The sequence below is a fragment of the Trichechus manatus genome, unplaced genomic scaffold, assembly GCF_000243295.1.
Source record: "Trichechus manatus latirostris isolate Lorelei unplaced genomic scaffold, TriManLat1.0 scaffold00007, whole genome shotgun sequence".
NCBI lineage: Eukaryota > Metazoa > Chordata > Mammalia > Sirenia > Trichechidae > Trichechus > Trichechus manatus.
This window is the reverse complement of record NW_004443943.1, coordinates 19,332,419-19,346,374: the sequence shown is the minus strand read 5'-3', so window position 1 is coordinate 19,346,374 and position 13,956 is coordinate 19,332,419. Positions and strand designations below refer to the sequence as shown.

Sequence of the window (13,956 nt, the reverse complement as noted above, 5' to 3'; positions counted from 1 at the left end):
GGAATCTATTTTTCAAAAGCAAATATGTGATTTAAATTTAAGACCCAGTTAAAATTTTAAAGTTTTTTTAAAATCTAAATTCTAAAATTGTGTCATATATAATAGCAGTATTAAGGCTTAGTTGTACTAGTCTGATTGGCTACCTGGGGCATAATTAAGGCTTAAGGCATCCTGTAGCCTTTTTTAGAACAGAAAAAGGAAGAAGTTGGATTACCTTTCCATCCCCAGAAGAAACCCAGCAATTTCTTGAGCTAGTATATATCAGGGCTTATGTTACTTCCTGCCTGAAAGCTGCATAGGCTCTGTCATTTTCAGATCTGGTGATGAAAACTCATAGCAACCTCTTAGAGGAATAGTGAATTGTTTTATATATGATTACGTTCTTAAAAGTGACTTTCTTATGGCATATATGGAAAAACCTAACTGTCTTTTTTTTTTCTTTTGCATAAAACAGAAGGTGTTCTTCTTCCAAAGTTTTGAGGGCTTCTTTTAAAAGGGTTTTCAAGATATGTAGCTTGTATTTAAGGCCTATCAGGATTCTGAAGTATGTTTTAGTATGAGAGACATTCTCTTTACCTAGGTAAATGTTTAAAGGTATAAGCTCTGCTTGTGAAAACTATGACAGTAACTTCTGATCTGGGTGCAGTTCCCTGAATGGGTCACCAAAATTATCTGTGAAACTGTTGGATCTCACAAGATTCTTCCACAGTTTCCCTAATTTTTTGACTAACAGTTTCACCAAGTTAGGGTATAGAATCATAATTCCTTATTTGTTATTTTTAATCAAAATTATACCTACTTTGCTTTTGATTTTAAGCCTAGGTTGGTGGGTTGAGGTTTATACACTAAGAAATTTTCATTCTGTGTTCTATACATTTCTAAATCAAGCTTAGACATTTTTTTCAGAACATGTGATAAGTTAAATATGGAGTAGAAAGTCCATAGTGCGAATCAAATACTAAAAGAAGTATTTCTGAATATTGGATTTATGTCTAATTGGATTGACTTTATATTTTAGGACTTGAATGCTGTTGGTTTTAGATTTAAAGATAAAGAAAGACCACGGGGCTATACATCTAAGATTGCAGGAATATTGCATGTAAGTTTGTTGTTATTTTACTGTGTACACTGGTGTGTAGAGTATTTCAGTTGTCCTGCGTGTATTCCTTTCAGTACCACATAAATGATAAAAATTGAAGCTGCAGCATAAAACCTTAGACTCTGTAGCAACTGGGCAAACTTTGATGTCAAGACATGTTTAAAATCTTAATTTTCATCATCCTAAAAATGATCATCTGTAAGTTTTTTTGTTAAATAGGCATTTTGCTTATTGACTTTTAATATCTTTCAATTCTACAATGATATCAGGTGCTACCTGTGTGAAAGCTATAGATCATCTACTTGTCTCCATCTCCATTGCTACTACCCTAGTCCAAGCTACCACTGCTTTTTGCATGGACTGCCATAATAGCCTCTTACTGAGACCCCTGTTTTCCTGCTTGTCTGCCTGTTTTCCTGCTTGTCTGCCACTACAGTTTATTTTTTTCAGCTTCAGTGATCTTTTGAGAACCAAAATCAGATTGTTTCATTCCTCTTCTTAAAATCCTCCAATGCTTTTCCATCAGAGTTGAAATAAAATCCAAAATTTTATTGCCTACAGGGTGATCTGGCTCCAGCTTATCTCTTTAACTGCATTTCATACTACTCCCCAGGCCACCTTTCCCTCTCCTATTCCACTCCAGCTGTACTGCTCTTTGTCTAATCTTCCAGCTTTGAGTTTATTCCTCCCTGTTAGGGCCTTTACATTTGCAGTGTTCTCTATCTGGAGCACCCTTCCCCCTGATCTTTGCATGGCCAGGTTTTTCTTATCGTTTGGGTTTCCGCTCAGATGTCTCGTTCTCAGAGAGGCCTTCCCTAACCTCCCTATCTAAAATAATCCCATGCTTCTTTTTCACTTTGTTTATAGTGCCTATCACTAACTAAAATTGCAGTATTTGTTGTTTATTGTCTGCTTCCCTCCCAATTAGAATGTAAACCCCTTGGAGAACGGGGACTTCATCTGTCTTATCTACTGTTGTCGTCACGGTACCTAGGACAGTGCTTTGCACAGAGTGGATATTCATTAAATATTTATTGAATGAATGAATCGGTCAGTCTGTTCCTGTATATTGGCAGTTGCTCTTACTAAAAACCATTTTCTACGTTATTTTTCCATTCTAGCTGAAAATATAAACTCTTTTTCTCCACAACGGTTTTCTAAATGCTTGTCTGATTTCCTTTGTAGAAATTGTAGAGGAAATTCTGTTCATAAAAATGTACATTCTTTATATTAAAAATCCTATAGATGTCAGCATTCCACCATCAAATTTTCTTCATTAAGAAGTACTCAGTTTTTAGCCAGAAATATTACTCATATTTTTTCCTGAAGGAAATGTGATTTTTCTCTTTATAATGTAGATGTATTTGGAGATTAACTCCAAAATCATTCTACAATATGAAACTGCTTAAAGTTGTGGGTAGGAAAGAGAAAAGATTCAGGACTATAGACATTTTTCCATTGGGGTAGAATTTCATTGAAAGGAAGATGGGGAAAGAAAACAATGGATTTAATGTGTTAAAAGATCTGTTTGCTTTAATAGATTATTAAACTCTCTAGTAGTCTTGCAAAATTTATTTATTTTTTTTCCTTTTAAAAAGTATTATCCCCTAGAAGAAGTGCTCACAGCTGAATATTTGCTGGAAGAATTTAGACCTGATTTAATAGAGATGGTTCTCGATAAGCTCAGACCAGAAAATGTTCGGTGAGTTACCCTACAGATTTTATTGTTACATACTCAATTTTCACTAATGATTAGAATATGAAAATTTGTAATTGTGAGTAAAATGTTTTTAAACTCTCTCTCAAGCATGATCCAAAAGTAGAGAGTTTAATGAATCAGCACCCAACTTCAACAATTATCAATACATGACCAGTCTTTTTTCATCTATACCCATCCTCCCCACCCTAGATTACCCTGAAGCAGTATCTCTAAAAGATAAAGACTCTTAAAAAAATAATAATAATTTCATTATCATGAATAAAATGTAATAATAAATTATCTTATCCTGGCTTCATCTAAACCTAAATGGCCAGAGTATCAACTCACCTATCTCACTCTTCTAAGCAAGTGAAGGCACCCTTTTTTTTCGTTAAGTGAGATTAAAGACTACAATCCAAGAATCCTTCTGACTGACTAGTGGTTAACAGGAGACCAAAAGCTGAACCTCTTAGTGCAGTAACAGAGGTATTCTTGCTAGAGGAAGGACAGCCTTAAGGAGCTTGTGCTATTTCTCCCTTAAAACTGAATTTCATCTATATCCTCTAAAGTTAATGCTAGAAGGAATATACTTGAATGGCTTTTTTTTTTTTTTTTAATTTTTACTTCTGTCAGGCATGTATTTCCAAAATCCTACCGGGAACTTTGCAATTGAATAAATGTGTTTTATGGAGCAGTCATTTCATAAATAAAATCAACTGTCTAGCAGAACTTTTTGAAGAAAAAACATTTTTTGTCAGTCTTTTAGTTACAGTTGTTTGTACTTTTCCCAGACATATAAAAGTTCATTGGCTATAATTCCATATATGACTTGTCTTATGCAGTTTATGTTGAGAACAATAATGTATTCTCATGTTCAGGTTGGCTTGGCCTACCTATTGTCACTCTTAGGTGGCTAGTGGACTCTAGTGACCGCATTTCTTTTAGCAGAGCCCACTAGCCACTAGATTTTACCTGACCACATGCTAGGGTTAAGTTAAATATTTAATGATGAAGTTTTTAGATAAATACAAATAAATATCAAACTTTTAGAATTGTTAAATTGTGATAAGATACTTCAGTATTTAGTTAAAAATCTTTTACATGCAGACATCTAAAGCTAGTTTAAAAAAATACATTAAAGGTCAAAATTTACATGTTTCCAACATGATAACTTGCTGAAATTATATAGAAATTAAATCTCTGATTTCATGTACCCGTTTGATAGATAAAACAGTCACAATAGGTTTCAGTATGTCTTCCACTCTGTTTCTTGCCAGTATTTTAAGTCCATATTTATTGCCTAGAGGAAGTTATTCAAAGCTGTGAATTCATTAGCGATTGATGAGCTGATCACTCTTCTTTTAACAACAAAAGCCCTTTTCAGCTCTAGATAACTTATTTAAGTACTCAGGAATTGAAAAACCAGGAAATCTTTCTTTTTCTAGTCTGTAAACTAACAACAGAGAAAGTTGAAGATTAAATAGTTATGTAACCTAATATTTTAAATTGTTCATGCCTGAAGTAGTCTAGCTGAGGCTTGAGATATAGTTTACATAGTATAAATAGTTTAAAGTGATAGATGCATAGATGACATAATTGTATATATGGAAAATCCTAAGGAACCTACCACCCCCAAAAGTTCTAGTACTGCTAATAAGTGAATTCATCACAGTCATAGGTTATGAGGTGAGTATAAAAAAATCAATTGCATTCATATATACTAACAATGAACAATGGGAAAAGTCAGTGAAAAGAAATATTTATAATCACAATAAAAAACAGAATGAATTTAACAAAAGATAAGCAAGACCTCCACACAGAAAACCACATAACGCTGCCAAGGGAAATTCAAGAAGATCTAAATAAATGGAGAGATATACTATGTTCATAGATATTGTAAGATTCAATACTGTTAAGATATCACTTCTCTCTAATCTGATTCGCAGACTTAGTGCAATCACGGTCCAAATCCCTTCCTCTGTTTTCCCCTCCTTTCCTTCCTCCCTCCCTGCCTTCCTTCTTTCCTAGAAATTGTAGACTGATTCCAAAATTTATACAAATATGCAGAGATCAGCCAGAACACTCTTGGAAAAAAGACAAAACTTGGAGGATTTATGCTACCAGATTTTAGGATGTACTATAAAACTACAGTAATTAAGACACTGTGGTATTGGCATAAGGATAGACAAAGAAATTAATGGAACAGAACAAAGAAATTAATGAAACAGAACAAGAGTACATAAATAGGCCCACACATAAATGGCCAATTGATTTTTTTTTTGACAAAGGTGCCAACATAATTAAATGGAGAAAGGAAAGTCTTCTCAACAAGTGGTACTGTTCCAGCAGCTGCATTATCCATATGTAAAAGAGGAAACTTGACCTTTGCTTCACACAACACACAAAAAATCAATTTAAGAGAGATCAAAAGCCAAAACTATAAAGCTTCTAGAAGAAAATATAGGAAAATATCTTCAAACCCTTGAGACAGCAAAGATTTCTTAGAAAGAACACAAAAAGCAGTTACCCTTAAATAAAAAACATTGATAAATTGGACTTCATCAAGATTAAAAACTTTATATATGCATTTATTTCAATGATTAAAATACATGGTATAAAAATACCCACAATACACATTAACTCATTTTGGACCAGTATGACAGTCTAAATATTTATATTTTCTTCACTGTAGCTAGATAGTCTGAAAAATAGCTTAATTCCTCTTGACTTTTATTATATACCTTTTAGAAAACAAAACCTATCATCATGAGGATAAAGAGTTTTAAACTTAGTAATAGAACGCAGTAGACAGTCTTTAAGTTTCCTTCAAGTGACTAGTTATGTGTGGTTTTGTCACCTACTGTTCATGAGATCTTGGATAGTTTACTGTATTTCTTCAACCAGTATTTATTGAATAATTATTGTAAACCATGTTCACAGTCCTGCAAAGGGATATGTGTACAGTTAACTTTACATAATGTATGAACACTGGCTGTCATTTAATTCCTTGGATCTTGCCCATCTGTAAAAAAATAGTAGTAATTTATCTTTCTATCTGATGCAGAATGATTTAGCAAAGTTGAAAAGTGCTGTACAAATACAAGGTAATGCTGTTAAGATTATATCATACAATAAGCATGTGCTTTTTTTTTTTGCAAGAAAAATCACGATTTAAATTATGTTCACATAGTTCTTGCTGCCTTAGAGCCAGTAATTTGACCCAGGCAATACTTTGTAAGAGTGAATTTGCAGGAACATACATTTCACTTTTGTTTAAATTGTATGTTTCTAAATTTAATACCTTTTACGATTATAGTTAAGTACCTCTTCTTCTCTCTACTTTCACCTTTAAAGAAAAACCATTTTTTCTCTACAAGATTGGTCTCTGTGGCTGTTATAATTGTTAACTGCAGCAGCAGATCAGTGATATAGTGCAGAGCAGCCTGGGATAATAGTGCCAGCTGTTAGGCCAGACTGGGATTGCTTGGGGATAAGATTACTTTCTTTGATACCTGCTAAGACAAGTTTAACATAGCGACCAGGTAGGGACATAAACAGGAAAATCCTTCAGAATGAATGAAAGGAATCTTAGAGGTCATTTAGTCTAACCTCTCTCAGGTATATATCTTTTTTGTACTATCCCCAACAAGTAGTTTACCTGCCTCAGCTTAAGTTCCTCCAAGGATGGGGAACTCATTAAGTATCAAGATAGCCAGTTCTAGTTGCTAGAAAGTTCTTTTGAATATTGAGATTTGACTTACAGGTTTAAAGGTGTTTATCTGTTACGACTCCATCATCATCACTGCCTCTCTCCCTTGACCATATCACTTGGTGCTTATTTTACCATACTTAACCTACAAATATAGCTATCGAGTCTTTGCCACATGCCTTAAGTCATACATAAAGCAGTTCATTTGGGAGTTGTTCTTGGTGAGTCTATGCAGATCCTAGTGATAACTGTCTTCTTGTCTAAATGTTTGAGAGTCTGACAGGTGATGTAGAATTTTGTCAGGGGTCAGTACCTAATCCACTGGTTTATGGTTTTTAGGCTCCACTCCTTTTCCTTTTTGAAAATCAGAGCAATTTGCCCATCTCCCACCTTCTGTCTCCTCTCCTGTCCTCCATCATTTCTTGAAGGTTATAGACAGTGATCTCGTTGTGATTGGTTAGTTGCCCAAGCATCAGAGAATGTGACTCATCTGTGCTTAGAGATGTGAGCTCACTTGAATCAGTTGGTTGCTCACTCACCCACTTGTCTTGGGCTTCAACTCCTTTTTTCTGTTGTTTGGTCCACTTTTACAGTTTAAAGTCCCATGTTTCTTGTAGAGACCATGTAAATAAGAGAGTAGTAGTCCTGTCATCTATTAACATAAATTTATCACATTTTGCTTTGGGTCATGTGTCTTATTGGTTTAGGAGTTCCATCCAGGTTGGAACTGTGTTTTACTTGTCTTTCCCAGAATTCAAGCTAGTAAGGGTTTAGTAAAAGTTGACTGAATTCTCCAAGTTTTTTTTTTACTGTTTGAATTATTTTTTTAAATTTTGTTGTTGATGTTGAAAGTATACACAGCAAAACATAACACCAAATCAGCAGTTTCTACATGTGCAATTCAGTAACATTGATTACATTTTTCAAGTTGTGCACCTGTTCTCACCCTCCTTTTTTGAGTTGTTCCTTCTCCATTAAAATAAGCTTACTGCCCCCTGAGTTTCCTGTCTAATCTTTCGAGTTGCTGTTGTCGGTTAGATCCCATATAGACAGATCTTGAAAGAGTACAATGCTTAAAGGCAGACATTTTTTACTAGTTAAGCTAAACTATTATTTGGGTTTTTTTGTTTGTGCTTTAGGTGAAACTTTATAGGGCAAATTAGTTTCTCAGTCAACAAAATTATATGCAAATTGTTCTATGACATTAGTTCCGGTCCCCGCAATGTATCAACACTCTCCTTCCATACCCCAATTCCCTGTTTCCATCCATCCATTTTTCCTGTCGCTTCCTGCCTTCTCGTCATTGCTTTTGGGCAGATGTTGCCGTTTTGGACTCATATATATGACTGAATAAGAAACAGGTTCCTCATGTGTGTTATTGTTTGTTTTATAGACCTGTCTAATTTTTGGCTGAAGGGTGGACTTCGAGAGTGACTTCAGTTCTTAGTGAAAAGGGTGTCCAGGACCTGTGGTCTTAGGGGTTCTTCCAGTCTCTGTCAGACTAGTAAGTCTGGTCTTTTTTTTAGGGGGTGGGATTTCAATATTGTTCTGTATTTTTCTCCTGCTCTGTGTGGGACCTTGTTGTGATCCCTGTCAGAGGAGGTGGTGGTAGTAGCAGGGCACCATCTAGTTGTTCTGGGCTCAGGCTGGTGGAAGCTGTGGTAGTTGTGGCCTATTAGTCCTTTGGACTAATATTTCCCCTTGTATCTTTGGTTTTCTTCATTCTCCTTTGCTTTGGATGGGGTGGGACCAGTAGATGTATCTTAGATGACTGCTTGCAAGCTTTTAAGGCCACAGATGCTACTCACCTAAGTTGGATGTAGAACATTTTCTTCATGAACTTTGTTATGCCAGTTGTCCCAGATGACCCCCTCAGCCATGGTCCCCAGCCTTCAGCCCTGCTTATTCAGTCCTTCAGGGTGTTTGAATGTGTCTTATTGTTCGGTTTTAAGAAGACTTCAGGGGATATTTTTGGTTTAAGGTTTAAAGATTATCTCAGGGCAGTAGTTTCAGGGGTTCATCTAGCCTCCAAGGCTTTGGAAGTCTGGAGTCCCTGAATTCTCCAAGTTTTTGGCTTAACCTTTCTTGCTTCCTTTTCACTTTAAGAAACCCTTTTAAAAAATAGTTTTTAGCATTTTTCATGAGCCTCAATTTCTTCAGCACTTTAGCCTTCCTGTCACTATTCTTTAAGTTTGATGTTTGAGTCTCATCAATAGATTTTTTTTTTTTTTTTTGCACCTTCTTACTTCTTCTGCATGTATCTTCTAAAAATCTAATTTGATATGATATTGTAGAATTCTGCTAATGGAAGGAACGAGTTCATCTAGTTTGAACCCCCATTTAAAAAGTAATCAAACTGAAGCCCAGAGAGGATCTTGACTGTGATTTTGGCCAGATCCCAAAGAAAGTGAGTCAGAGTCTTGACCAGAATTCAAGTTCCTGATTGCCTGATCCATGCCCTTGCCACTGGTTCCCTTGAATTCATTACCATTTACCTGTGAAGCTTCTCATTCTTTGGATGTCTTCTCCCTTTTTCTAAGGGATCATTTGTAAAAATCTCATAAGATTTCATTCTTTGGGAACCATATTGCCTTTTAATATCTGTAGTCAGGAGACCTATTATTTCTAAACAGGTCCCATCCAGATCTAACAGCTGTCAGTTTCCTCTGAGCATTTCTAAATGTGCTGACTTGACGTCGGCAGTCAGCCTGCATTCTAGCCCACTGTTTTCCTTTATTCACTGTTGTCAGTTTCACTATGAAAAGAAAAGGTTGTTTTCTCTCATGTTCCTGAGGATCATGTTAGAACCGTATCAGAAGCCAGCTTGTTGTGGGCAGAATTAAATATAGAATAATGTTGCCTCCCTGTGTTTAAGAGAAAACTGTCATCAGAATGATTTTTTTGCATAATTAGATTGCCGTCAGGTAGTCTAAAATGCTGCTGTCTGTGCCCATTTTTCTTAACTGCAGCTAAGTGCACTGAAGCTGTCTACAGTTTACTTTGATTGTCGTGACTTGTCTTTTTCTCCTTTTCTCCTAATTCAAGCTCTCTTCCCTGTGCTTATATGTATATGCTCTGGTTCATTGATTCCTGTATAGGTTTGACACATGTATCCTCTGTACTGTTAATTCCCCTTCCCTACCTTTATTTATTTATTTTTTTAAATACATATTTTTTTGTTGTATATTTCAGCTTTGAATTCCTTAATGATACACTAACTCTTCATCTGCAAAGATATCTTTTTGTTAGTGTAATATTTGATATGTGCCTAGTTTGATGAATTATCTTCATCTACTTCATATTTTCTTCGTTATGGTAACATTTCAAATGTTGCCTATACACTTTACTTTGGTATACCAAAACCAAACCAAACCTGTTGCTGTCGAGTCGATTCCAGCTCATAACGACCCTAAAGGACAGAGTAGAACTGCCCGATAGGGTTTGCAAGGAGTGGCTGGTAGATTTGAACCACCGACCTTTTGGTTAGCATCCAAGCTCTTAACTACTGCACCACCAGGGCTCCTTACTTTGGTAGATAACTATCTAAATCCCTGATGATTATACCTGACAAGCCCTATTTCCTCCCCCTTTTGAACCTGAGCATCACTGGACAGCCTCCAGCGTGCTGCTTTCTGTGTCATACAGTTGTCCTCCAGAGCATTTGGCTTGGCAGCTTTCCCTGAGCTTTTTCACTTTCTCTCTCAGAACTGAGTGTAAAATTTCCTTGTTTCAGAGGGCAGGTCCACTCCAAGTGAATTCTTCAGTCTTCACAAATTGTATTCAGTCCCTCATCCATTATTCTGATGCCTGGGCTATCATTTAGGGCAACAAAAACCATCTATGTAATGAACTCCTCCAAAATCAAGCATCTCATGGAAGATGAAAATACCATCTCTCTTCCAGGTTCTTCCATTTCTGATGCATTTTTCAGAGGTCTCCCTGACCTTCATTCGTTCTCTGAAAAATCAGCAAGAGTGGAATCAGTTCCTAGGTCTGAATATTAGTAGGCTCTGTCATGTCTAGAATGTTCTTAAGAAATACTATGTGATAAAATAAATTATTTTTTTAAAAAAAGAACATATGTAGAATATATATACTAAGTAGGAGGAAGAAATCGACTTGTGGATAATACAGAAATCAACAATTGCATTTCCATTTTGATATTTGATAATGGATATTGAAAACTTTTTCCATGCTTATATACTAGTTGCATTTCTTTTCTAGTGGATTGCCTATGTCCTTTGCCTATTTATATGTAGGAGTCTAAGTTCATTCCTTTAAAATAAGTTCATAAAGTATCTCTTTTTTGATTATTTTCATAGCAAATTTTTTGCCAAACTTTTTCATTTTGCTTAGTCTTAATTTCTCCATTTTAATACAGATTTACCAATATTTTCCTTTATAATGCCCTTCATGGAGACTTCTTTCTTCTAGAGATGTAATGAATATAAATTTCAATTCTTTAAAAAAAAAAAGAAAGAAAGAAACACCATGTGGCCATTTTATACACTCTCTACACATACCCCTCAAAAGAAATTCTCAGACTACCAACGTGTATTCCTTTTGGATGCAATAACGAAAATCTTTCATCTGCTAAACTGTGTGATTTCTCTCTATGTTTCTTTCTATATTTCTTCTTACTTAGCATGTTTTCTAGAACTGGTATTGGTCAGTGGCAGGTAGGCCAGATCAGGAACACCTGGAGTTGGGAGATTAGTCAGTTATACCGAGAGATAGGTGAGTCAGATTGCTTAGCATATCTACCCAAAAGCAGATGATAAGAGCAAGTCCAGTCACCCAGCTCAAGTATTTTCTGTAGAATGAATGGTAATAATTCAGACAACCAGGCAGTGAAGTTGTGGAGATCCAACAAGGGGCAGACATTTGGAACATAGAGATTGTGATTCTGGAAATGGACAAGTATTCAACAGCAGGGGAGTTTTGATTGCAAGTACTGGGCTTAGAGCTGTGAGGCTGACATTCAGAGGCTAGAACCAAACTTCAGGGAGGGCAAGTGAGAAAAAGCAGGAACAGACATAGACCTAGTTATCTGAATTAGGACATAAGGGAGAAGTGGAACTAGTAACAGAACTGACTTTATGCAAAGCCATCTAACCTGTTGGCCTAGAACTGCTCAATCCACAAGATTCAAAATAGGGTTGGTCCCAGCCTAGGGTTGAGTCTGTGGTGGGTGTGTAATGATTCCAACTTTGATAGTTAAAAGGCAGCAGGGGCAGAGATGTCCCTGACAATCCTTCACAGGGACAGTTTATAGAGTTCCTCTGGTACAGAGCTTATTTTGCTTCTCTGCTCCTGTAATCTTTTGTTCATTTACCTTTTGACATCGTTTTCCCTATACCTTCCCTTCCTGAACTTTTTTTTTTTTCCATCTGACTTTTCTTTTATCCCATCAAAGAAAGCTTTTCATAAACCGGAAGACAGAGAGGGATTTCTTGGTATTATCCCCTTCTTTAGCAGCAGGGACAACAATGTATATATAGTACATACATTTAAATGCTAGTTTCTAGCAGGAAAAAACTATATAGCACAAACTTAGCAAGTAATAATAAATGTTCCTTTGGGGTGTTTGTGGTTTTTTTGATCTCTGGCTAAGCCAATGGGTTTTCATAGCCATTCCTGTTAACTCTGGGCCTTAGCTGTTCCCAGGAAGAAGTGCTTTGTTTTGCTTTTTGAAGGATTGTTTTTCAATTGACCTTGCTCCATTTTTTTCCCTAACTCTTCTTTTTCATTTTAGTCAATAGCATACCTACAAGAATTTCTCCTGCAAGCACTTTTTCACACTGAAAATGATAGGCTATAACAAATGAATAGCAGGTACTACAGTCAGAAACTTCTGTGCATACATTGCCTGTCTATACATACATTGTTTGGCTAAGCGTTAGAGGATTTGCTAGGTCTTAGAGACCCAACACATTATTGGATATTATTTACATTTCTGTGAGTCAGATGCTATAAATTTATATGTACAGCATGGGTTTACCGTTTTTTTCTGTTTTGTTTGTTTTTTCGTCTGTCTCTAGGGTTGCAGTAGTTTCCAAATCTTTTGAAGGAAAAACTGATCGCACAGAAGAGTGGTATGGAACCCAGTACAAACAAGAAGCCATACCAGACGAAGTCATTGAGGTAGGACTAACCCATCGGTGAATAAACCTGAGGTGTGAGGGATGCAGAAAGACATGACCTCCTAGATCCACCATCTGAAGGCCCAGAGTCTGGACAGTGATGGCTTAGGATGTCTGTACCATCCTGAGAGGAGTGAGCAAGAGATGGAAAGCTGGAGCTTACGTTTTTGCATGAAGAAATGTCACTCTGGCCATCTTCTTGTGGGTGGGTGTGAGTGTGTCTTTTTTGTTGTTGTTGTTCTCATTGGCTGTGTAGCTTTAAGATTGAGTCCTTTATGCTCATCAAAAGACTTCACCAAAAGAGTAAAAAGAGAACCTACAGACTGGGAAGAAATTTTTGGACATTACAAATCAGACAAAGGTCTAATCTCTAAAATCTACAAGGAAATCCAACACGTCTACAACAAAAAGACAATCCAATTAAAAAATGGGCAAAGGAAATGAACAGACACTTCACCAAAGAAGACATTCAAGTGGCCAACAGACACGTGAGGAAATGCTTGAGATCACTAACCATTCGAGAAATGCAAATTAAAACCACAATGAGATACCATCTCACCCTTGCATTACTGGCATGAATCAAAAAAACTGGAAATAACAAACGTTGGAGAGGCTGCGGGGAAATGCATTGCTGATGGGAATGCAGCATGATATAACCATTTTGGAAAATGCTATGGTGCTTCCTTAGAAAGCTAGAAATAGAAATACCATACGATCCAGCAATCCCACTCTTAGGAATATATCCTAATATATCCTAGAGAAGTAAGAACCGTCACATGAATAGACATATGCACACCCACGTTTATTGCAGCATTGTTCACAGTAGCAAAAAGATGAAAACAACCTAGATGTCCATCAACAGATGAATGGATAAACAAACTATGGTACATACACACAATGGAGTATTATGCAATAAAGAACAGTGATGAATCTGTGAAGCATCTTATAACATGGATGAAACTGGAGGACATTATGCTGAGTGAAATAAGTCAATCTCAAAAGGACAAATATTGTATGAGACCTCTACTGTAAAAACTCATGAAAAAGTTTACACACAAAAAGAAACAATCTTTGTTGGTTACAAGGGATGGGAGGGGTGGGGGGAGGGAATACTAAACAGACAAATAAGTGGTAACTTTGGTGAAGGGTAAGACAGTACACAGTACTGGGGAAGCCAGCACAACTTGTACAAGGAAAAGTCATGGAAGCTCCATAGACATATCCAAACTCCCTGAGGGGCTGAATTGCTGGGCAGAGGGCTGTGGGGACACCATGGTCTCAGGGAACATCTAGCTCAACTGGCATA

General features: G+C 36.4%; 1 protein-coding gene across 5 annotated transcripts in view; it reads left to right on the top strand.

Moving 5' to 3' along the window:
• Window positions 1–13,956, top strand: part of IDE (insulin degrading enzyme) — a 138,218-nt gene that overhangs the window by 85,658 nt on the left and 38,604 nt on the right. For 4 of the 5 annotated variants that reach the window (XM_023740039.1, XM_023740034.1, XM_004369933.2 and 1 more), the window contains exons 10-12: window positions 1,019–1,099; window positions 2,698–2,801; window positions 12,549–12,651. In XM_023740039.1, coding sequence (XP_023595807.1) covers window positions 1,019–1,099; window positions 2,698–2,801; window positions 12,549–12,651 — 288 coding nt within the window. The other variant, XM_023740037.1, reaches the window with a different exon arrangement.